General features: G+C 33.4%; 2 protein-coding genes and 1 long non-coding RNA gene across 6 annotated transcripts in view; all 3 read right to left on the bottom strand.

Annotated features, from left to right (window-relative positions):
• LOC128173436 (D-beta-hydroxybutyrate dehydrogenase-like) overlaps positions 1 to 4,663 on the bottom strand; it is a 29,041-nt gene extending 24,378 nt beyond the window's left edge. The window contains exon 1 of one of the 3 annotated variants that reach the window (XM_052839125.1): positions 4,565 to 4,663. Coding sequence is in view for 1 of the 3 variants with exons in the window: in XM_052839124.1 (XP_052695084.1) it covers positions 1,734 to 1,781 (48 nt within the window). In the remaining 2 variants the exon portion in view is untranslated. Of the gene's footprint in view, positions 1 to 1,733; positions 1,799 to 4,564 lie in introns of those variants that run through there. The other 2 variants (XM_052839124.1, XM_052839126.1) reach the window with 2 other exon arrangements.
• A 2,934-nt stretch (positions 4,664 to 7,597) lies between these two features.
• On the bottom strand, positions 7,598 to 8,800 carry LOC128173450 (uncharacterized). Its single transcript, XR_008242507.1, has 3 exons — positions 8,710 to 8,800; positions 8,387 to 8,451; positions 7,598 to 7,975 (listed from the first exon to the last, which is right to left on the bottom strand). It is a non-coding gene; the product is annotated as an uncharacterized LOC128173450 (long non-coding RNA).
• A 5,173-nt stretch (positions 8,801 to 13,973) lies between these two features.
• Positions 13,974 to 19,834, bottom strand: LOC128173437 (D-beta-hydroxybutyrate dehydrogenase-like). Of its 2 annotated transcripts, none has more exons than XM_052839127.1 (9): positions 19,686 to 19,834; positions 17,978 to 18,141; positions 17,618 to 17,739; positions 17,016 to 17,138; positions 16,331 to 16,434; positions 16,012 to 16,084; positions 15,447 to 15,508; positions 15,142 to 15,192; positions 13,974 to 14,379 (listed from the first exon to the last, which is right to left on the bottom strand). In XM_052839127.1, exons 2-9 carry the CDS (start codon positions 18,133 to 18,135, stop codon positions 14,287 to 14,289), a joined length of 786 nt encoding a protein of 261 aa, XP_052695087.1. In that variant the 5' UTR covers positions 18,136 to 18,141; positions 19,686 to 19,834; the 3' UTR covers positions 13,974 to 14,286. The 2 variants fall into 2 exon arrangements, with proteins under 2 accessions (XP_052695087.1, XP_052695088.1); XM_052839128.1 differs by having other exon boundaries at positions 19,669 to 19,809.
• Between the last annotated feature and the right edge of the window lie 6,703 nt (positions 19,835 to 26,537).

The following is a 26,537-nucleotide window of genomic DNA, read 5'->3' on the forward strand; positions in this document are numbered from 1 at the left end:
GACAGTTATGCATGGAGACACCCCCTCTAAAATTCATGGCGGGGAGACAACTCTTCATTTAGGGAGAAATACCTACATAACTATATCCAATCCACTTGTGGTAGAGTCGGATCAGTCCTCATGCACGGAGATCTGCGGAAATATGACCTACGGGAAGTCGTGTGCCAAGATCTTACCTGTGTTTGTACATCATAGCAAAGATCCAAGGACCCGCGTGAAAATGTACATAATTCTCGATGACCAAAGCAATCGATCTCTTGCCAGAAGTTCGTTCTTCGACATGTTCAAGATTTGTTCACCACCCGAGGAATACATCATGAACTCGTGCAATGGAAAACTCGTAACTTCTGGTCGACGTGCCTCGGGATTTGTGATGGAATCCTGCGATCGCCATGTGAGCATAGACTTACCAGTTCTCATTGAATATGACAATATACCAAACAACAGACAGGAAATTCCGAGATATCATCCACATCTTAGTGACATTGAGCTTAACCGCTTAGATGACCAGTGCCAAATCTTGTTGCTCATCGGCAGAGACGTACCATATGTACACCGCATTCTCGATCAGAAAACTGGCCATTCCGATGCACCGATTGGACTTCGATCCCCATTAGGATGGACTGTGGTTGGTGACGTGTGCCTTGGATCTCAGCATCAAAGTAGTGACGTCAATGTATACAAGACTTTTGTATTATCCAATGGACGACCATCCTTATTACGACCTTGCGAGAACCAATTTGTGATTAAAGATTCCCAAATGTCAAATAGTTGTACCAAGCAACTTCTGGATATTGATGATAAGACATTTTTACTTACTCCTGACGACAATAAACCAGGATTATCTACAGAAGATAGAATCTTTCTAGTGGAAATGGAAAGAAACTTCAGAAAGAACTCGGAGGGTAACTGGGAGGCCCCACTTCCGTTTAAGAGCCAGCGCCCACGTTTACCAAATAACCGTTCCATGGCTTTGGACAGAGCTAACAGACTCGATCTTAGTCTTAAAAGGGATCCTGTAAAACAAAAACATTTTATCGATTTCATGCAGAAACTCTTTAATCATAAGCATGTCGAGGTAGCGCCACCTGTTGACGAGGAGGAAGAAGTTTGGTATCTACCTGTCTTCGGCGTATATCACCCTTGCAAGCCAGACCAGATAAGAGGAGTGTTCGACTCTTCGGCTACCTTTCGTGGACTATCCTTGAACGATGTCTTGATGTCTGGCCCAGATTTGAACAACAGTCTGCTCGGAGTGCTCATTAGATTCTGAAAGGAGCCAGTGGCCATAACAGCCGACATACAGCAAATGTTTCATTGTTTTTATGTTAGACCCGATCATAGAAACTACTTGCGCTTCTTCTGGCACCGAAACAATGACTTCAACGAAGACCTGATAGAGCACAGGATGAGGGTCCATGTGTTCGGAAATAAACCATCGCCCTCCTTAGCCACGTACGGTCTACACAGAACTGCATTAGACGCTAAGGATTCCTTTGGACCAGATGTCACAGACTTTGTTCTGAAACACTTCTACGTAGACGACGGTTTGATATCTGTACCCACCGAGAAACAAGCAGTAGACCTGATGAAACGAACTCAACATGCCTTAGCTGTTCATGGTAATTTACGTCAGCATAAGATTGCTTCAAACAGCAAGGATGTCGTTCGAGAATTTGATCCAGACGATCTGTCGAAGGAACTAAAGAGCCTAGAACTATCAGCTGACTTACCTGTACAAAGGAGCTTAGGACTCTACTGGAACATGAACCTTGATACATTTACCTTCCAGTAGCCCTTTTCACAAAAAATCTTAAGGTTTTGCGTAAGATTTCAACTTAAGAACATCTTACGAGAAATCTTAAGTGCTTTTCACGAACGCATTCGTAACAGGTTTCACTTAAGAATTTACTTACGAGTTATCCTTTCCCTAGCAACGACTTGAATTCACTTAATAATTCTTATAAAACAGGAGAAACAGTTAAATTAACCAACATTCTCATAAAAAAAGATGCAAAACTGAAATGAAATTATATAATTTCAGTTTTGCATCTTTTTTTGAAAATATGACGTCACAATCACAATGTGTGTTTAGTGTGACGTAGGAAAATCTTACGAGAAAAATTTGCCGTAAAAATTTTCAGAGAATTTATTTCAATATTTGTGTATTATTTTTCAACAATAACTGCTATACAATGCGAAATAACGGTATAATGCGCTATAAAACATTCAATTTAGCTGTTTTTCTTTAATATTTTACGTAATACGATTATTATTTACAGTTTTGAAATACTTACGAGAGGGTATGTGCTATCGTAAAGTTACGACAAATTTTACACGTAAGAATCTCATAAGATGTTTTGTGAAAATGAATAAAAACTTAAGTTTTCACTTACGATAAATATCAATCGTAAGATTTTTTGTGAAAAGGGCTACTGATCTCCAGCGAGGAGAAACCCTTGACTCGTCGTGGAGTTTTATCTGTGGTAAACAGTATCTACGATCCCTTATCTAAAGTACGATTGGTTAGCTATCTGCATTCTTGAGGCAGAATATTGAGCCCTATTGATTTGCACATGTGACCTCCAAAGTCGACCTTATCATCGTTATCTCTGATAAAATAAATCGTAAAGTAATGACATGAGGTACCAACTGTTTGTATATGTAATATCTAACTACTTATGATTTAAGAAATGAAGATAATAATTTTTGATCGACGCATCAAAGAAAAATTGACCGGAAAACTTCATCAATGCGCGTAGCTTATTAGGACCATATTTTTCTCACATTGAATATATTCTTTATGAATGAAATATTCTGATGATATTTCAAAGCATTTTAGTTTATTCAAATAAACAATAAATACTTAGAATATTAATATGATTATGCATTTATCCTTGATGCAAATTGATACTATAAAATTATGTCTAAGTATACTGAGTATTAAGCCCAAATTATATGTAATGCATCCAGATTCATTGAATCTGGGGATATTATGGATCGAATAACAATGTGGTATAGGACATCTGTCGATAATAATGTGGATTAAAGTAAAATATAAATAGAATACTTCCACCGGTTTAGAACTTTAAAATTTTACAATATTTAAACAAAAATAGCTTGTACAAATATTTGGAGAGGTAATAAATGTAAAACTCCCAGCAGGATTCGAACCCATGACTTGAGGATTCTTAGTAAACAATCTAACCCACTGCGCCACGCTGTTAGCTGACCGTATTGGGAAAGAAACTACTTGTAAAATTACACCTCATTTTATTGTTTGTTTCGATAAACAATACGTCACAACACGGAGGTGTCCCATAGGTGTCTTCCCACTTAGCCAACATTTTGAAGAAATACAGGTAAAATACAGGTAGGTTTGCGTTGGCTTAGTTGGAATGAGGTGCAGGTGGAGAACAAAAGAATTTAATTCCCCTATAATTAATGCCCTTAATTAGGGTACAAATATCATGCTTTGTCTACCTATTTTCATCATAAATTGAGATAATTATATAAGCTGACTTAACTTAAACTTTGTAATTGTAAAACTTTTGTAATTATAAGAATCACATTTGAAATTTTAAGTATACATCATATGGGTCATATTTCATTTTTTTCAAATTTTCTTTGGTTTCTATCATTATTTTGATTAATTCCAAGCTACAGAATATGAAATTAACAAAACACAAAAAGCTAAATTAAAGTGCTTATATTTTAATGGTGTATGATGCATGATCAATACATCATTAGTTATGACGATAAAATCTTTCTTTGTCATTTTCTATAAAGTTGACCTGCACCTGAAGATTGGGCATTTTGATTTTGTTATGTCTTTCAACTAACAGTCCATAAACAATAAAGAACTCATAATTTTCAGGCTTTTGATTCTGTAAATTAATGGCCTTAATAATACTTCTCAATTTTAATTTGTTTATTCTCTCAAACCATTAAAATACACATGAACATGAGATACAAAATTGTGTTATTTGCATTTAATTGTAATGTCAAGGGTCTTATTAAATATGATATTATATTACAACATAGTAATACGTGTTTCTAGTCTATTCCTTAAAAACTGTGATCAATCTTAGTGATGTATATATATTATATACATCCAATTTAAACAGTTTAAAATTACTTACATAAACGTTTTAAACATGCAAGTGCCCGTATTGGTTTCAACATATTAAATGATTAGGGCAATGATCTTGCAGAAAATTGCTGATCTATATTTAAAAAAAAATGATTATTTTTATTTATTTATTCTGATTATCATCTCATAAGCAAATGAATGCTATTTTTTGAATTTCTTTTCAACAAACTATTCTCAGGTAATTAATACAAATACATAACATATGAAAACAGACTATAGCCTCCTGATCACTCAGGTGTGAAAATCAAAATGTCGGCTAGGTGGGAATTGAGAATTTCAGAATGTTGGCTAAGTGGGAATACACCGTCCCATACCTCTTTAAACATCTTATTATTCAACCCACCTTAAAAAAGAATCATTTAAACCTTAAAAAAATGATATATGTTTATACAGACATTAAACACGACTTACTCGTGAGCAAGCTTTGGATTCTGAATGAATGTCAATTATCGTACTTCAAGGTGTAGATCGGTGTGATACCTTTGAACTGCGTAAATAACTCGGACAGCGATTAACGGGGAGTAACTTTAAAAAATTTTCAGGTGTTTACATTAAGAGAAGGATCAGTCACGTTAAGGTCACGCGTAGTATGGAGTTAAGGTACTTCACTACACCGAGACTTATACTTTTTAAGACACTACGTCACAAGATGGCGATTTACATGTTTTGTTAAACTGTTTGTATCAATCAATTCAGATGTATACCGTCATAGCTCAGTGGTTTAAGTATCAGGCTTGTGAACCGCAGGTCATGAGTTCGAATCCACCTGGGGCTTTTGTTCATGTTTACTGAATGAAATTTTTAAAAATATCATTTTTTATCTAAAATTGCACATTTTTTCGCCTATTGGACATATATGCTTCTTATCCATCATGCTTTCTATCAAAGTCAAGCAATTTTCTGCTGATTTGAGAAAATATTTCAAGGTGTAGTGATGCACCTTAAAATAACCTGTAACGTTTTGCAAATACGGTTTGTATTCCGTTCTTAATACTCGTATTCACTTAGCCAACACTTCAGATGTTCATTTATAAGATTTTATCATGTATTTTGAGTGCATTAGAAAGTTAGGTACTTTCACTTTGAATGTTGATGCTTTTAAAATAAAGGTACAAATAACCTAACTCAACTTAATTTAATACAGATTTACCACTGATTTTGCAGTAATGCATCAATTTGACAAATTGTTGAATAATTTTTTAAATATTCTGGCAGACTAAAAATTATCAAATGGGGTCGATGGTGCATCACCATTTTATGCATAGTTGCGATAATAAGTGTCGTGGGTTTTTTTTTTTTTTTTTTTTTTTTTTAGAAAATGATACTATTAAAAATGCATTCTTTAATGTTTAATACATGTTTAAGAATTTAAAAAAAGTGTGCATGCATGTGTTGCATATTTCTTTTTCAAATTACATATCTTTTATCAACCAACATCTTTGACCTTTAATAAGTCTTTATTTTTATAGAACAAACATGGATTCTCAGTCTACTGCCCAGGATGTTCACCGATGTGGCCTCTGTGAAACCGCCATAGTAGACAGCTATTGTGACTTTTGTCATGTCAATCTCTGCAAACCTTGTATAGGAGAACACATCTCAGATGGATATGACAAACATAAAATAGTCCCATTCCAGGAACGAAGATCAATCTTGATTTATCTAAAATGTGAAATTCATCCACAAAAAAACTGCGAATTTCAGTGCAATGATTGCAACAACATTGTTGTGTGTTCTTCTTGTGCTCTATCTAAACATCACAAGGGACATGACTTTGTAGAAATTGCAGAAGTATATAAGACAAAGAAAGAAGTTATAGAAAAAGACACAAAAGTGTTGGAAAACCACATTTCACCTACATATGAAGAAATTGCTCTTGAAGTGGAAATCAGCTTGCCAACTTGGATGGAGGATATGAAAAACTTAAAACAACAATTTTTAAACACGGGGACCAATGGCACAAAGAAATCGACATCGTTATCAACAAAACAATAACTGAAGTAAACGAGATAAAAATGCAACACAGAGACATTTTACAGCATCATTTAGATGAAGTTAAACAGATACAATCTCTTATGAAACAAACTTTACTTGCCTTAAAAGAACTTTAACAATCCACTGAAGTATCTTCAATCATTGCATACAGTTCCAAGATCAGAGAGTTCAGCAACCTTCCACCTAAAGTTATGGTTACAATGGCAACATTCATTCCAAAACCAATAGAGCCCAGAAAGCTGTACAATTTGTGTGGACAACTCACTTCATTGTCTACTGCTACAGAAGAAAATGTATTGTCACTAAGGCAACCAAAATCTTCAGTCAGAGAACTGTTTGATGAGCCGGAGCTTGTTGCCACAATTAAGACTGGTTATTATGAATTATACAAAGTCATTTGTCTAAATGAAGAAAGAATATGGGTGAGTGGTTCGAGCAGTGACATTAAGTGTTTTAACTTGGAAGGTTCACTCCTTCAGACAATCAAAACAAAATCAGGGGAGAATCCTTTCGATATAGCTCTAAACAGTGATGAAAATATACTGTACAATGACCGGAAAACAAGAACAGTGAATAAAGTAAAGAATGGGCAAACAGAAGAGGTGATCAGACAACGGGAATGGAGTCCTATTAATTTGTGTGTCACCTCTACAGAAGATATCCTTGTTTCCATTACAGTGATAGTAAAATGAAATGTCAAACAAAGGTTGTCCGTTATTCGGGATATACAGAGGAACAAACGATTCAATTTGATGATGAAGGTAAACCTCTGTACTCAAAGACTTTCACAACTAAATATATCACTGAGAACAGAAACCATGATATCTGTGTAGCTGACCGTGGGGCAGGTGCAGTAGTGGTTGTTAATCAGAACGGAAAACTCAGATGGAGATACACAGGTTATTCCTCGGTTACTACCCCTGCGAGATGATCATGAACAATTCATGATTTTCCCTTGAATGATTCATGAATTATATTCATGAAAAGTTCATGAACAGTTCATGAGGATCCCATGAACTTATTATTGGACATTTTAAAGTCATGAATTTTTGTTCATGAAAAAATGTTGATGAATATTCATGAATATAATTTTTCATGAATAATTCATGAACATTTATATTCATGAAGCTTCATCATTTGATGAATGTCCAATAATAAGTTCATCGGATCTTCATGAACTGTTCATGAATAAGTTTAATGAATCTTCATGAACTGTTCATGAATATCATTATGAATTTTATTCATGAATAATTCATAAATAAAATTCATGAACTATTCATGAAAATTCTTTCCTTCTACATTTTGTATATTAAAAGGTAAAATCTCCTAAAAATCAAATATAACATACTTTATTATAATAAATTGAAGAATTAATGAGACAATATCTTAAGTATCACATAATTCTTATGTACTGACTATCACTTTAAACAATCAGCAAGTTTGATAAAGTTGTTTTAAAAAACAACAGGTAATGATATCAATTCTAACCCATTAGCTTTAAAGGAATGTTACAATATTAGAATTGACAAACCAATATGCAATGATTTGAAATATAAGCGACATTAAAATATGATTACTAGTTGATAACTATCAATATGTTCTTTATGAAATCTTCCTTTGTTGCATCTTCCTTGCCTCTGCTCATGTTGGTTTCACTTGTATTCCATATATTGCAATGTGCATTTACTGCATGGTAGGTAAAATGCTCCATCCTTTAAATGATTATTTTCTACAAACCCAGAGTGTCTTGGTGACAATACTTCTTGGTGGCAATTCTTCAGGCTTCACATATAGCCCCTTCGGTGACAGAAGAGTTGTACCTCTGTACTGTACAAAAATAATATGATAAATTGCAGTATATTTATGACATGTCGTTTAAAACATTTGGAACATCAACTAATCATTCAATCATCTCATTTAATTCTTATTTCAAATATTTTTATCACATGATAATGCTGAAATTGCACTAGAGCTTAAGAATGAGAGTGCCTACCCTAGAAAAAGTAATATCGCAGAAAAATAAAACAACTCAAGATGAAACAAGATGAAAAATTCAGGAGAAAACATAAATAGGCATTATGCCTGCTGTTCAATCCATTTTAATGTATCTATATGTTCGAATAAAATACTTCTTTAACTTATTACGATGAAACTATAACTGTTTTCAAATTTGTAATGATACTGGCCATTCTATTAGAAATTTTCAATTATTTGCAACAGCATTTATTTATTACTTACTGAAATTTATGTTCAATTATCACTTTCTTTAGAGCTGTCCAATATTCTGGTTTCACTGCATAATTCTAGAGTAAAAAAAATTGTATTAAGTAAAATGACATCAGCATATAACTTTACCTTGTAATTGCACCGATTTAGGTATATCAAATGTGTAATTTATTATCAATTATGTAGTTAAAACTTATAAGTTAGTCAAAAAAAGAATTTCACTACAAATTAAATCCGCCATTTTGAAATGTTTGAAAAAATGAACAAAACTTAATCTTACGTTTTGACTCCCTCATAACAGTTATTTCAATATACATGTATACATACTATATTACCTTTAATACCATTACTTTGAACTACATCTGCTGCATTATCTTCTTGCATGTTCCATGCTTAATTAATCCATCGCTCATGTTGAAGATCCGTATGCTTTCATTCAAAACGCGTAATCACTGGGCGGAAGTGACGCTGACTGTGTATTCTGAGACTCTTTCATTTAGTTAAATAATTTTTTTAACATATGTTAATACCAATCAAAAAATATCTTTAAATGAACTAATTATAAAATGCTTAAGTTTTCATTATTATATTTTCAGAGATTGAAGAAACGTACGATTTAATATCGTTCGGTTTACACAAGTTTTGTCTGTTAAACTTCAACCCCCTTCGTTTTTGAACCCTCAAGGTTTTGGAACCTAAAAAATAATTTACACTCAATTAAATATTCTTTCATACTATATTTCTATAATTTGCATTAATGTTTTAAAGTAATATTTTCATTATTGCTTATCATTAAGTTAATTGACAAATTGAAGTTCAGTGTGTTTTTGTAACGGAGGCGAATCGACATGACACCTCATAAACAATGGCGGACTCTCCGAAACTCGGAGTGTAAAAAAAAACGGTAGTTGTCTGAGTTTAAACAGCTAATCATAAATGAATTGTTGGAAGTTCTCAACGGAATATTTACATAACGGATTTGTAACTTCTTAGAATGAATCGCTTTCATATGTGTGCAACAGTAATGCCTTTTACAAAGAAACCGCAAAGGTTCTAAACTCGACGGGGTCCAAATTTCAACCGAATGTGCTCGGAACATTTTCTCTGTCGTTCTCCCAGGAACAGACACACTTCGTCTTGTGTGTATTTATGCTTCTATGATAGACTGACAACCTACAACGTCTTTAATAAACTTGATATACAATGTACTTCAAACAAGTTAGAATTCAACGTATACTATATCTTTTTTCCAAAGAAATATGCAAAGTTTTAATTTATTTCACTTTTTCAGCTTAGTTTACAAGATTTTTAGCAACATAAAATTGCCATAATGTATCATCTGCAAAGACTGATTATTCACTAATAAATCATGTCATTTAAAAACAAAATAATAATAAATTAAACAATGAAGAAATTAAGCGTCAAATTTAGGATCTAGTAATGACCATTTGATTTTGATGTCTGAGACCTTCGCTGTTGTCAATGAATTTACATGTTTCTTAGAATTGAATGAATAAAGTAACTATAATATATCACATTTTACTTTTTCAAAATTAAAGATGCCACATTTATATAGGTGTTTGCATGAATATTCATGAATGTTCATGAAGACTGTGTTTTATTATTAATATTTTAAGATGTATAATTTTTTTTTAAAAAGATAGTGTTCTGAATATTAGAGTAAACTATGTTATTTATAAAAGTATTTGAAATTAATTATATATTTCGTAAATTAGAACTTCATGAAAATTCATGAATGTTCAATACCTAGAACTATTCAATACCAGGTCAATTTCCTGTATTCTTGTATATTCATAATTTGTTCATGAATTACATTTTAAGAATATATTCATGAATAAAATTCATGAACCACCTTTATGAACCAGTTATGAACCAGTCATGAATACATCATGAAACTTCATGAACGGTTCATTAAAGTTCTTAAAATCATGAATTTCATCTCGCAGGGGCAGGAGCCGACCATATCATCCTTTTGGTATCACAACAGACAGTCAGAGTCGCATACTGACAACAGACCGTGACTACCATCATATTCACATTTTGGATCAGAATGGACAGTTTCTCCATTTCATTGATACCTGTAATTTGAATTTTCCTTATGGTGTATGTGTAGACAACAATGATAATCTGTTTGTGTGCGAGGAAACCACGTGCAATCTAGAAAAAATCAAATATCTTAAATAGACGGACACACAATTTTAGGAACACAATTTAAAATTTTAAATGAACATTTATTAATCAAAAGTGACTTTTTATGTGTGTTAATGATTAAATATTCTGTTAGATCCATTTACTTTGTAGGTTGATTGCATTTATTTTATTGATTACATAGTTATAGTTATTGTAAAGATCATTCGATTATTTTGTATATTTCTTCATGTTGATTTTAAATGATATCTGAACAATTTGCATGTTACAGTTATCAAAATTAATCTCTTTAAAATTCCCTGTCTGTTAAATGGCTATTCTCAGTAATTATCAGCAATTCTCAGTACCAACAGTAAATCTGAGTAAATATCAGTAATTATCAGAACTCACAGCAAAAAGATCAGTAAATATTAGTAAATATCAGAACCAACAGCTATTATCAGTAACAACAGTAAAATTATTAGTAAATATCAGCAGTTTTCAGCAATAACAGTACATGTACAATATCAGTAAATATCAGAAATTATCAGCAAAAAATGGTACTTTCAGTACTTTAAGAGTCAGTAGTGTATGCATCGAAGAAAAAACAATGACAAGGGGAAGAGAATGACAACGAAATAAGATTTTAAATTTTGTTTGTTTGTTTGAAAAAGTACACGAATGAGCAAAAATGAACTGCAAAGAAAAATTCGCTTGATGGGCGAATTAATTGATTCAATGAAAGATAACATCATTATTATAGAACAAAATATTATCAAGATTGGTATTGGAAATCTATGACCTAAAACTGTGCTTAATTTAGCAATGTCTGATAAATCTTAGGTAAGTTTAAATGTGTTCTTGACTTCCAAAAAGATTGAAAATGATCTTTGTAATATTCCATAAAACATTGATATGCATACCCATATGAACATTTCTTGTTTTCACCAATTTGACGTAAAATTCAATATTTTGGTGGGTTTTTTTTTTTGGGGGGGGGGGGGTATTCTTTATAATTTTATTGTGTTCAATCATATGAAATATTAGCTTTTTTAAACATTCTGTTTGAAAGTTCATTTTATGTAGAAATATTCGTAATTGATTGAATACATTGTCATGCAGCACAGCATTATTATTAGTGATTCCAATATTCATATCTATTTAAACAAACTTGTATCATGATATGCGAAATTAAAAAAAATTACCAAAAATGATATTTGTTCTCATATGGCATACGTTCTGAGGAAAGGGGATGGGTTATTCAAACTCAAGCCCAGTCCCATTAAAAGTGACCATACCATTAACCAAGTTGAAGAAACCATCATGGAATTAATGCCTGAAAAACATTTAAAACGTTTACTAATGATGTTTTGCTGTAGTACCCGTAATCATTTTTTCTATATATCCCCATAAAAAGAATAACCCGATTTAAAATATGTTTGGTATCAATGTAAATTATATAAAATGAATGACACAGCCAAAAGCTTTGTTCAGCGTCCTTCTATACATTTGGTCCTTTGATTTTCTAAATGTATTTCGAAAACAAAGTAGATTTTTTAAACAAAGAAGTACGTGTCGTACAATTACAGGATGAAGTCCTCGTCCAATAGTGTGGGTATTTTCCTTTAATATATCGAACACAGTGATGTCAGTTATCACATATATTAATGTGGTATTTGTGAACATTTTGTAACTTCGCCTACTTTTTTTCTTTCATTGGTCTACTAATAATAAAGAATGGTCCCAGTTTACAAATGATTACGCAAATCCTTAAAAATAACCATCCTCCCGCAATTTACAAATATATTGGTGGGCATATTTTCGTATAATGTTCGAAAATGAAATTATAAAATATATGCCAAATATATAAAACTGTCGAAATTTGGCAATATTTTTCTTCGACAAGCATTAAAGTTTATAATATTTGTGACATCACAGACTAACAGTCATAAATGCGCAATTGGAGACAATGCATGCTTTGAAATTAACAACCATGGTTTTACACAGAGAATTAGTGTCCCAGCCGTGTACATACTACAGCATTGAATGATTCATTTTTGACCTCATCGAATTGTTAATTAATTGACGTATTGTTAATTTCCTATTGCAAAGACAGTGTGAACAATTTTGAGCACCACAACCGATTTAAAGATCAATGTAGGATTATCTTGATAAGAACAATAGTTATTTTAAAGATCTTCTAATTTACTGCAATTTTCAATATAAGATATGGCTTTGAAAACATTCTGTTACGAAAGGGACTCATTGTTTAACCTAGTAATATTTAGCTGAAAACTGAAAAATTTTCTTGAAACAATATCTATTTTACTACGTTGTCTGGACTTTTTGTATATGCCTCAATGTAGCTAATTTTGACGGGTTATTGTTGTTGCGATGAATGAGTGGGCCTTTTGTTTTTAAATGGTCTATATTCAGTAATGATTGAATTTATTTAACGATTAAACTGATTCACGTGCTATTCAGATTGAAATAGAACCATACTACAACATTTCAGTCCAGAATGGGGATGTGGACATTGTGATACTATTTTTTATGATCTTTTCCGTTATTATGCAGAAATACGTCGGATTTTTAAGGGAAAAAATAAATGTATTGTTTCAGATGATGAAGAGTAATGCAGATGTTACATTCAGTTTAAGACAGACCCTCCTGTTGAATGTATGGTATTATTTACCATATCATCATTGTTCATATCTTGAAATCTGTGATGCCATCACAGAAAATAAGACTTATTCAGCTGACTCATCTTAAAGATTGTGATGGGAATTGGAGAGGGTTGCTGAACCTATTGTGTCTTGTTAGCTCACAGAGATGAAGTGTAAGAAATTATACTATACTCTCAGCATCGACTTACAGTTAAAGATAAGGTCCTTACCAAAGATATTACTTGTCATATTCTTAAATGATCGTGTATTTCAGGCTTTTAAGGGCTAATGGCTCTAAGGAAAAACAAATTATGAAGTGAAATTATGAAATTACCAACGTCAACCTCTTTGCTCAATCTGACAAATTCTTCACAGAGAGCTGAAAACATCTGTATTTTCAAACTCCTACACAGTTATTGACATACATTCGGACGGACAGCTCATATTTAAATATGCCGGTTCTGTCTTTTCTGATAATTATGATTTTATCAAGAAGGTACAGCCAAGGACTGCCAGTGCAGAATTTGGATAGCCGACTATAGAGGTGAATTCATACATCTTCTAGATCTCAAAGGACAGTTCCTTGCTCTCATCAAGTAGAAGTCAAGTGGCCCAAAAGGCATAAGCGTGAATGTTTACAATTACGTTTTTTGTAGCCGACTACAAATATAAATTGTCAAACTCCAACAGAGTTATTAAGAGAGCACTATGACACTTTCTTTTCTAAACCATACGAATGTTATAAATTACATACAGGGTGGATACACTGACCACAAAAAGGTGACCTGATAAAAACAACAATTTTATTTCCTAAAAAGCAAAGTAAAATTACACAATTATAGCTTTTTTTTTAAAATAGATACAACGTTGAATATCATCGTTGTTCAACCGTCCGTTAATCAAAAAGCAGTTTTTCTTGTATTTTCTTGCACATACATGTATCTTTGTTTAGCTTTCTCTTGGGCAATGACTATATATCAAAATGTTCAGATGACTTTTGCTTCATGTATCTACATTGATTTTTTGTATTAAAACAGATACGATATTCTTCTCAAAACTTTGTTATCCAGGAGTGTGTTCGCTAATTATGACGTCATCTCACACGATGCTGAACCCGCCATCCATGGGCGTGGTCAGTCCTGTCATGTTGTTAGCAGCTGGTGAACACAGAAAGACTACATAGTCCCCGATCTGTGAAAAAATAATTCATTTTGTCTATCTCTCTCTCAAAAAAGAACAGGCAAGTTTACCTTACATAATATTCAGTTAACACAAAAATCACGTACATGCACGTGAAAAAAATGCAAAAGAGGTAAAACTGAGGGGTAGCTTTACGGAAAAAATCGAGAATATGGGATTCATTTTCGTTGTTCCCGGCGTCTTTTAGAATGAAGATATCATTTCAACACAAATGTGCATGCCGTTTTGACATATGTTACACATATTTCATGAACACGGTTTTGACAAGTAATACACGCATTATAACAGTGGCGAAAGTTGCAACACATTTTACACGGGTAACAAATGTGGTTATGGTTTTGAAATATATTACATGAATATGATTTCGAAACGTCTTAAACGCATTACAAATATGAATAAGGTCTTTGCGCAGGCTACATCTATTACAAATAAGGTTTAAACACGTTTTACACGCATTGCATAAATATGGTTCGAATGGTTTTGAATATTACCAATTGTGTTTTCGGTTGTAGCATAAATAAGCAGTTTCAATAATGAAAACTTTTAACTGTTTACTATAGCTCTCGAATTAAAGTTGAAATTTCAAAAAAATAAACAGTGCGTCTAGATTAGAAGAATAGGTATTTTGTTTACCCCGACAGCAAGGTCATGGTATGAATTACGTCTATAATTTGTCTAAAATTGCATAAGAGAGGAAACATACTTAGCGGATATAAACACACCCATTTATTAGAATGTCTTAGAGGCACTGACCTGTTTTGGTGTGGTCAACGTTTTTGTCGGAACAGAATTTCGAATACCTTCCTAAAAGGAAAAAAGGGATTATGTTATTGAAATACAAAAAAAAAAAAAAGAAATCACATGGCCGCCTTGATATACTTTACACATTAACTAAATTAGCATTATATGAAATATGAAATAAATAGCACGTTATATGCACAAGTATGATTTCATATCTGGGCTATAAGTGTTCACTTGCGATGCAGGTGGGTGATATTTCTATATCTATAGTTAGACAAAAATGGTTTTTGTAATTAAATTCAATGTAAAATTCTTACCAAACTTTCCTCACGAGACTGTCCAGTTTCTTTCTTCAACGAATCCAGAAAGGGGTGAATAACTTAAAATATAAATGATAAATTTTACATGTAACACGGGCTAAACATTTTAAATTCCGTCAAAAGAAATGTGTGTAAAAGGTTACTGAACAGTGATTGAATGACAAAGCTCTGTAATTCAGTCATCTTTCCATACATTTAAGTCAACATTCAGTTGATTGTGGGGCAAAGGTTAATCCATCGTCTCAAGCAATGTGTCCGTAAGGCGTTCTTTAAGATGGAAGATAATCGTATTTATATATCGCGGGTTGCGATGATGGAGTTCATGCTGTCATTAGTGTGGAAATAATGTCTGACAAAACTCGATTCAATCACTGAAAACGTGACAGGATTGAAACCTTTTAACAAATAGTTGTCAACAGGCAATATTGGTTTTTAGATAGTAAATATTAAGATCTATAAATATATCTTTCAATGTGATAAGGAATAAGGTGATATTATAAGTACATATAGGAATTTGGGTTGTTTTGCGCTTAACGGAAATTCCCGAGAAGTTTTAACTTACAAGGAGTATCAACAACATAGGGACAGATGGCGTTGCAAGTCACCCCGTACGGCGCCATTTCCGCTGCTATGGCCTAAATTTGAAGAAGAAAAAACAATCTCAGCTTGCTTTGACAAATTAATTTTAAACCTTTATTCAAGGATTTATGTATTTTATATATTATCTCTATGGAAATTAACGAAGCTGCAGAATCATTCATTGATGAGGAAAGAATATATTCGACAATGAGACATAGAACGCATGGATCAATGCAGGACAAGTACATACAAAACAAACATCTACAAGACCTTGTAAAGCTTATGGTGAAAGTTTGACATACCTTAGTGAGGCCAACAAGTCCTGTCTTAGAAGTGCAGTACCCGATTAAACATGGCCAGGTGAGCAGTCCGTTCGTCGATGACATGTTTATAATTCGGCCCCACCCTACACAGCGAATCAAAACAAACGAAAAATTCCTCTATCATGACTACATGTAACAAATCATCATTTGTTAGTTCCATCTCGTATCTGTCTATACCTCTCCTCCTCTCTTTCCTTTAATCTACTTGGTTTTTTCTGTGTCTTTTTGTCCATCCATCCATCTGTCTGCCTCTGTCTGTCCGTCTGTCTGTCTGTCTGTCTGTCTGTCTGTCTATTTAACTGTCGGTATATCTGTCTCTTCATCTCTTTCTATCTACATTAATATTTCCTCGGTCTCTCTATCTCTGTCTGTCTATCCATCCAGTTTTCCGCCTCTGTCTCTGTTTGTCTGTCTCTATCTCATTTTCTCCACGTTATATTTCCTGTGTCTGACTTGTCTCTGTCCGTCTGTCTGTATGTCAGTGTGTCTGTCTGCATACCAGTGTGTCCGTCTGTCTGTTTGTCTGTATGTATGCATATCTATATTTCTTTTGTCTGTCGCTGTATCTCTCTATGTATGTCTGTCTGTTCGCTTATCTGTCTCTCTTTCTGGTTTTTAAAGTTTCATTTACATCTTAGCGTACGGGTCTTAAGCTATTATATACCTTTCTCTTTCATGGATTTGACGAAGTGTTTGGACAGGAGAAATGGAGCCGTCAGATTTACCGCCATTTCATTATCCCAGGTCTCCACAGTTTTCTCTTCCATTGAACGGCGCTCAGTCAAGGCTGAAAAATACGGATAAAGACCTGAGTACTCTTTATGCACGCAGGCGCATTCGTATTTTGAAACATTCTCTCAATGTATCTCTCTAATCGGGCATTATTGTGAAGACTCTCAGTGAATAAACTAGTGTTGTAATTTTTTACCATCGGAAAATTTAAAGTTCATTTGTAGTCTGCGTTTTTGCGCGCGTATGTGCATCACAGGAAGACTATGGTTTTAATCAAAACTATCGACATCAAAACTTTATCAGTTTTTTTCTAATTTAGATATAAAAATATACGAGAGCCTCGTGATTTTTGAATGTATACCATACCTTATACATACCATTGTTATCATTTCATTTCTGGGTATTTACTTTTTTAACGAATGTATTGCATCTGTTATCACAAAATTAAAAAAAAATGTCAATTATTGAACAAATTGTTCCTTATCTTTGTAAAAACCAATACTGCTGCTGTTCTCTCACTCAGTATCAACTCACCTGCATTGTTTACCAATATGTCGATTCCAGATGGGAATTCGGACGCTATAGTATTAAACAAGTGGTCAATGTTCTCCCTATTTAGAAGATCACACTCAAAGAAGAGGACATCCTTGCCAGATCTAAATGTAAATGTATAAACATTTTAGTATAATTCTAAAAGTAATTTATCAACAATGTGCCATTTTATTTAATCTGCGACAGGACATAATTGTGCGGGTTTTACTTGTATGTCAACAAAATATTTGAACACGTTGAAGCTGTAATGTAAAGACATATGGATCAAGAAAAAAATCCATGAAAATTGAACTATCGCGCATTACATGACTCGGCATACATATGCGCTAAACAATGGCTTACATCTCTCTGATTTTCTCCATGTTTTGTTTGACGCTGTCTGACAGACTCCGGTCGGTGCCCACTACAGCAAATCCAGCCTCAGCTAATGACACAGCAATGGCGGACCCAATACACCCGCCAAACCCGGTAACTAAAGCTGTTCTACCTTTCTGGGACATGGTCGTCTTAAAGAATCATGTAGGTCATTTATACAATTACAGATAAAAGAACTTGATAATCCGACTAGCTAAACCTTCCGCATATCTAGTTAAGCGCTATCAATATGCACACATGCCTGAAAGTAGACTTGCACTTATACATCGCCTGAATTCATGAACGGTATGCTGACATTCTTTGCAAATATACAAGTACAGTACATCAAGATATCCCTGACATTGAACCCTACTGTTGAAGAGAACCGTTTATAGTCTTAATGTATAAATTAAAGGGAAGGGAGTTATAACGTTTTTCGTCACGGGTTTCATTGATTCTTTGATTTTCTGTACTTGTTTGAATACACAGAGCACACCTACATGAAATAACATCGCGTGTATAGTCAAATTATGACTATTAGATTTGGTTATTCTGTTAAATTATACATGAACCTGTAACCTACTAATTACGATATGTACATCACTGGATACACACATTAAGTCAAAAGCTTTTAATGACGATATTTATCATTTTGTTGGACAAGTGACCGCTCTTCAGTGTGTGCATGCGATTGAGATGACGTTTTACAAATGCTGGTTTTCGTGTTTATATTTTATTTTCCTTTTTTGTTCACATACTTTTGGTAAACAAGACACGGAAAAATGCCCGGTAATCAACAATTGAATGTTAAAAGTGATGAATATATTAATGATTTATCAATTAACAAAAATACGACACCGAGGGAAAGAGAGTGACTCTTATCGCCAATAAATGAGTTGTAATCATGAAGTCGTGAAAGCTACGTTTCGTTTTGTGAACGGTACGGTACGGTACACTTTGTGAACGGTACGGTTCGTTTCTTGCACGGAACGGTACGGTACATTTTAGAGATATGGTAGCACGTTTCAGGGTCTGTACGAAATTGAAATTACAACATTGACAACAGACACATACTTATTCGTGCCAAAGGTTTGGATTCTGAATGAATGTCGATATAAACATACGTGATAATGTAGACTTGAGCAAGCGCACCCCCCCCCCCCCCCCCCCCCACAAAAAAAATTATCAGCGGTAACACAGATGTAAATGCGAATTATGTGGCAGGTTACATGTATATAGCAAACAGCATTTTACAGCTTCAAATGTGCATCTGTAGAACTCTTGAGTGTGTATGCCCAATTTTATAGGTCATACGATAAGAATTACACACATATTCATACTAAGACACACACAATTAACACATATTCCGATCTACAAGTTTACATGACTGTCCAGATTTCTTTAAACCTGATTACCCTCTATAAATAACTCGTGACCCAGTTTAAACAAACTAACCTTGGTGTTGTGTACAAGGGTTCAGCCAAAGGTAAAGTCACACTATGCACCGCGCTTCTCATTAGTGTTGCATTGTATAAAATGAATCATTAAATTTGCCCTTTCAAAATTTTAATTTGATTTAACTTCATTGAATACTTGACGAACTGAACGAAAAAACATGTGGCGTACATTCAACACTTTGAAGTGAAATTATACAGATAAAGGCAATAAGAAGTTTTTACCCGTGATTCCGTTTTACCTGCAAACTCCAATAATTGGTTTAATTCATCAGTTAACTTTTCTTATAAGTTCAATGTACGAGCAGTCTAATTAAAACCATTCCCTTTCTCCGTTCACTCGTCAGGGTCTGACAGGTATCAACCCTTCCCTGAATAGCCGGAAGTGAAAGTCGTGTCCTGCTGACCTCTTTGTTAACGGTCAGACCCTGTCCACTCTAATAATCAAAGTACTGATAGTACTGAAAAGCATTAACTTAGCTTGGTTATGAAGGAAATTTACTGTGTGCAAGCTAATAGTTAGAAAGAAGCGTTTATTTTTTTTTTATCTTTCAGCTTTTGTTTATTTCATCACTGCTTGGCAGCCCCTGCAATGATGTACCTAAGCCCCGCACTCTGGATTCACAATAGCTTTATATTCACAATAGTCCATGCAACTTTGTGCGTAAACCCCTGAAACTGGTTCCCTTACCAGTTTGAATGGTGTATATTTCTGCTCATATGGGACGGTTATTTGATGCACCGGAAGTAGAAGAGCGCTTAGCTATGCTTAACGCTTTAAAAAGGGGTGGTTCAAATCGGACTGTTTTACAAGGTATTCTGTACGTTTTTACAACGCTAAACTATTTCTCAGCCATCTGTCTAATAATGTGTTTTGAACTCTTTGAAATGAAATTATTTAAACAGTAAAAATACCTTGTTGATGATCATGAAACATACGACATTTTCAAAACTTGTTTTTAGTTTTGACGGTTTTGAACAATTATCCCTAGGTCACATTTACATGTAAGCCGATGGTCGGGCGAACAAATTTTCCTCGCATAAACTAGAAAGGTTATCAATGAGAACATACTGTACATAGGTAGCGGAGGGCGAGATCGAAACCGACTAGAAATTTCTGTGGGCTGGAAAAAAAGACAATATGTCAATAAGAACATAACGAAATTCAGCAATATGGTGGTTCAAAACTGGTTTTTCTTTAACAAAAGTCAACTAGTTAAGATGGTTCCAGTATTGCATACTTAATCGAGTATTAGCTACCAATTCCCTCCAATTAAAAATGAAAACTATTAATACAGAACTATGCTCATTTTGTAATGCTCATGTTGAAACTCTGACACACTCATTCTGAGAATGTATTTATGTTGATGCATTATGGAATAAACTTGTAGAATGGATAAATAGTGCTTTAATTGTTGATATAGACATAACAGTATTTGATGTTATTTTCGGTAGATATCGCATATTTCATAATATTTATAACCTTGTTCTAATGATCACTAATAGATACATATACAAAAAGAGATGTTGTAATCAAATATCATATCTTATCACAGTGCTAAAAATGATGTTTTGTATTTTTTGTATTGAACAATATATATGTATGACAAGAATGGTAATAGCTCTAACTTTGCCAAAAGATGGGGGATTTTTGCTCAGATTGAATAGTCTATGACATTATTTATACTTGCTACTTAAGATACACTACATTGTTCCATTGTTACTTTCATTTTTATAACCTTTTATTTTGAAGTACATACCATAGATATATTGTATAAATGTATTATAGTTTGGATGTTTATATGTTTACTTGTTTAAAAATGTCTATTTAATATGTAATAGGAAAACAATTTATAAAATTAGTGTAAACCTATAGGGTTTGAGACAATTATTTTAATCTAATAATAATAAACATGTTGATCTTTTTTTTATAATATATTTACGATATAATATATTGACCTTTTACAATGTACTTACTATTAAGTACATTGACCTAGAATCTGATCGGGATGTGAAAGAGTAAGACTTTTCCGAGACTTTTCCGAAGTTGTAAACAACCTGTTAATCGGATTAAGGACAGTGTAAACAAAACCAGGATGTACATCTATTTAGGAGAGCCACTATACGATCCTCCATACGATCTGGACCTGTACCAAATAAACTGCTGGAAAAGACGTTTTATGTCTCTTATTGTCTTACTTCTACTAAGTCAATTTGGTGCCGTGACTGACCAGGATTGGCGAAGTACTTTTAGACAGACCTTTTAGAAACAAAAAGGTGAGATACTGTTTTTCTGTTCTACCTAGTTTGTTTTAGCTGACCACTTTACTTGAAATTCTAATTTTTTTTTAACAATTGAATTTTAAAGTCAAAATTTAAATGGCGAAAGTACCATCTTTTGGGGATGAGTTATCAAAAGCAATAGATGATTTAACTAATCAAATGTCAGAAACTGAAATTTTGGATGATCAATGTAATGGGGAAATGAGTTCAAATTGCTTTCCGTCTACAAGTGGAAAAGGAAGTGTAAGGAATGATGAGGAGGATACAAATATTAAAGAATGGATGAATTTTATTTTAAATCAGGTTAAATCAGTAACTGCTGCAATTGCTGTTCCTATTTATCAAGTTATTACAATCTTTGAGGGGGATCCAGAAAAATTTAAACAATGGATAAAAGACATAGAAAAATATGCAAAAATGTCTGATTTGAATAATGAAGATATTCCAAAAATAGCATATGTAACTTGTAAAGGGTCTGTGGGAGATTTTATTAAAAGATATTTGACAGAAATAGAAGCTTCGGGTGAATTACCTAGCCGGAATGATTTAAAACAGTTTTTAAAAAATAGATTTGCTAAAATAACAGATTCACAGCATGCATTGGCAATCCTGAGAAAGATGAGACAAAATTCCAATGAGAGTGTACAAATATTTGCCGAAAGAATTTTACAAGTTGCGGAAGATGCATACACGTCTGAAAATTTGGAACATGAAATTATTCAAAAACAGTTGATTGACATTTTTACTGATGGGTTATCATTTGATTTTTTGAGAATGAAAGTTTTGAGAGAAAATCCTAAAACATTAGAAATGCGTTACAAGTGGCAATGAGGGAGCAAAATTTGCGCAAACGTTTAGCTTTAAGATCTCAAGATAATCGGGGTGACATGTCCTTTACTCAAAATTCCACCAGTACAGTAGGAAATAATTTTTTATTAAAATTCCCTGAAATTAAATCAAACATTTTTCGAAGAGAAGAACCAATGGAAATTGATCATTTTCGAAATCAACGATGTCACATGTGTGGAAAAATTGGGCAAAGAGCAAAATTTTGTCCTTTTCAAGTTTAAGCAAACAAATCAAATCCTAATCAACAAAGATCCAGGGTACATATAAGAGAAATTTCAAATGATTTAGAACGGGGAAGGTGTCATTTACAGTGTTGGCATTGTGAAAAATACGGTCATGTTCGTAGAAATTGTCCTGAAATGTATAAAGGGAAGAGGCCTTTTTGTTATCAAAATGCATGCAAACCTCCGTACAATTCTTGGCGAACAGCAGGAAAACTAAGGGTCTCTTCATAATGAAGCCGATGAAGAGAGAATAAATAAATGTGATTAAAGATGTATATAAAATAGGTTTAACTGTGAATCCGAGTTCTTGTCTTGTTAAATTTGGGGAAAATAAATTTAGGGCTTTAATTGATACTTGGGCTGAAGTATCACTAATTAGTAGAAAAATGTACAACAGTTTAAACTTTCCACCTAAAGTAAATAAAAATCAAAAACCTTATTTACAAGCTGCAAATGGTGAATCACTTTCAGTTGTAGGTAGAGTTAATCTTTCCTTTAAAATGAATGGGCTTCCACTGTCTCATAATTTTTATGTAACGGAAGGGCTTAATAGATGTGTCATTTTTAGAAGAGATTGGTTAAGAATGAATGAAGTAAGGATATACTTTGACTTCGGGTGTTTAAGAATTGGAAAAACATATGTTAAATTACAAGAAGATATTCATATTTCATCTTTGGTGAGAATAGATAAAAAACTTGTGATTAAATCACAAACAGCAGTGGTCTGTCATGCAAATTAAGCTCAGGTTTTCAAAGAAAATATGGCGATATTATCGAGATTCAAAACATTGATGTATGCATTAATGATGAACCAGGGTTATTTATTAAAGCTTCAGTAGATAGAGTCAGTAAAACGCGTAAAGTTTCAATTTTAGTTGTTAATCGCTCTAACAAAGCGTACGCGTTGAAACGAGGATTTGTTACCGGAAAAGCAAAATCTGCGAACAAAAGCGAGATAAATAATTTTAATTTGTCCAACAATAATTCCAGTTATTCGGAAGATCTTAAAGAGGTTGACGTGCCGGAAGAATATAAATCTTGCGTTCGGGAAATAGTTCAAGCCAATAAAGATCTATTTGCAAAACATGATATTGAGTTGGGCATACGGAAACTGTTAAATGAAAATTGAAATGGGAAATCATCCTCCTATTAAGAATAGACCGTATCGCACTCCGTTGAATGAAAGACAAACTATTGATAAAGCTATTGATGAAATGTTGGCTGCAAAAATAATCACCAGATCGCAGTCACCATGGTCATTTCCGTTAGTAGTTGTGGGAAAGAAAGATGGAACTCAGAGAATGTGTGTAGACTTCCGGTCATTAAATAAAATTGTTACACCCGCGTCATATCCGTTACCCCTCATTGATGATATTTTAAGTTTATTAGATAAATCTAAATATTTTAAAACACTTGATTTAAAGAGTGGGTATTGGCAAGTTCAGTTAGATGAAGAAAGTAAAGAAGAGACGGCTTTTGCGTGTCATAAAGGTTTGTTTCAGTTTAATAGAATGCCTTTTGGTTTAAATAATGCGCCAGCAGTATTTTAGGAATTAATGAACATTGTTCTACAGGGATGTGAGAAATTCGCGACCACGAATCTTGATGATGTTCTTATATTCTCAAAAACTGCCAGAAAACATCAAAAGCACATTTGGGAGATATTTCGTCGAATTCGTGAACATGGTCTCAAGTTAAAATTAAAGAAATGTATGTTTTTCCAACAGAAAACAGAGTATTTAGGGTTTGTAATAAGTTCAGAAGGTGTTAAACCAGATCAAGAGAAGGTACAAGCTATTCAAACACCACCAGCACTAGGTACAGTAAGAGAGGTTAGAGGTTTTTTATTGTATGTGTAGTTATTATCGTCGTTTTACACCAAACTTTTATAAGATTGCCGAACCACTGATAGATCTTACACGTAAGTATTCCCGATTTAAATGGACAGAACAATGTCAAATTGCTTTTTATTTTCTTAAAGAAAGTTAAACAGTAGTACCTTTACTCGCATACCCCGATGTCAACAAACCGTATGTATTGTATACTGATGCTAGTGACAATTATTTTGGGGCTTGCTTAACACAGAAAACAGATGAGGGAGAGGAGAAACCCATTTATTATCTTTCCCACAAACTTAGTAAGACACAAGAAAAATGGTCCACAATAGAACCCGAAGCATATGCAATACACTATGCACTACAAAAACTTGATCATTATTTGCATAATGCCACATTTACTATTAAAACTGACCACAAACCCTTAAAATATATAATGGATGCTCCTATGCAAAACAAGAAAATACAACTCTGGGCAATAAGTAATGCTGGATACAATTGTAAGGTTAAGTATATTGAAGGTAGGTATAACTGTTGTGCAGACCTGCTTTCAAGACTTCCATCTAATACCCTGGATAATAAAGAAGGTAAGGATGAAAATGAACCGAATCTAAGTTATTTGTTAACTCTGATTTTAAGGTACATGATGATTTGATTAAGCCATTTTTAGATTTATTAGAACATATCGATGTTCAAGAATTACAAAAATCAGATGAACAAATTGTTAAATAAAAAGAAAGAATTCAGAAAGGAAAAGCTACTCGATTTGAAGAACAAAAGTTTTTAGAGATTGAAGGACTCTTATATTATTTGGCATATGGAGATTCCGAATCTCCAAGACTAAGGTTATATGTTCCTCAAGAATTAGAAGAATTTACTCTAAAACAATATCATGGCAACTTAGGACATATGGCAGTAGACAAAACTTATGATGCAATAAGACAAAAGTATTATATTCCGAATATATACAAAAAGTTAATTCATTACATTGAACAATGTGTAAGTTGTCAAACTAGAAGTTCCAGAAAAAGTCATCCACCTGTACAAGAAACGGAAATTCCCCCTTATCCTTTTGCTAAGATTGCACTTGAGCTGTCAGGGCCTCAGCCAACCACTCTCTCCGGAAATAAATACATTGTGTCCTTGATAGATATTTACTCAGGTTGGCCGGAAGCATTTTGTGTAGCTGACAAATCAGCTGATAATATAGTTCACATAATTTTGGATGAGATATTTCCTCGGTATGGATGTCCTGTACAACTTTTGACAGATAATGGTACGGAAAATGTTAATAAAAAAAAAGGAAGACTCCCTCCGGGAATTAAACATTCATCATATTACTACCTCTTATTACAATCCGCAGGGTAATAGTAAGGTAGAAAGGTTTAACAGAACTCTTAATTATGTTATGGCTAAAAAGGTACAAGAAGACGTACAAACTTGGGATCTTTATCTAAATTAAACTTTGGCAGCCATCAGGTTTCATGTAAACGAGTCCACTAAATACTCTCCATTTTTCCTGTTGTACAATAGAGATGTAGTTTTACCTTTAGATACTATATACTATATCAAAACCACGAAGAAGGTACATGGGGGAAGATCAGAATCAGGTTGCATTACATAATAACATAAATCATAAGTTCATAGAAATCTGAAAGAAGCTAAACGTAAGCAGAAAATGCAAGCTGATAAAGGACGTAAGGAAGACATTTTTCATGTTGGTGATCCTGTCTATTTGAATAATCATCGCAGAACAGGTAAGCTTGATAAACGATGGGAACCATATTACCGCATAATTGAACAAACAGGACCGGTAAGTTTTATTGTTAAAAACCAACTTAATGGTACCACAACTAAAGCACATGCTAGGCACCTTCATCATGCTAAATTAGACGAATGGGAA

Source organism: Crassostrea angulata, chromosome 2, assembly GCF_025612915.1.
Source record: "Crassostrea angulata isolate pt1a10 chromosome 2, ASM2561291v2, whole genome shotgun sequence".
NCBI lineage: Eukaryota > Metazoa > Mollusca > Bivalvia > Ostreida > Ostreidae > Magallana > Magallana angulata.

Bases quoted from the DNA above. Each gene is read 5' to 3' on its own strand.
- LOC128173437 (XM_052839127.1), bottom strand. From the start codon at position 18,135: ATGTCCCAGAAAGGTAGAACAGCTTTAGTTACCGGGTTTGGCGGGTGT. The intron at 17,740-17,977 runs GTAAGCCATTGT...ATTTACATTTAG, and splicing joins ATGGAGAAAATCAGAGAGAT to ATCTGGCAAGGATGTCCTCT. The intron at 16,085-16,330 runs GTATGTCAAACT...CTTCAAATTTAG, and splicing joins GACTTGTTGGCCTCACTAAG to GCCATAGCAGCGGAAATGGC.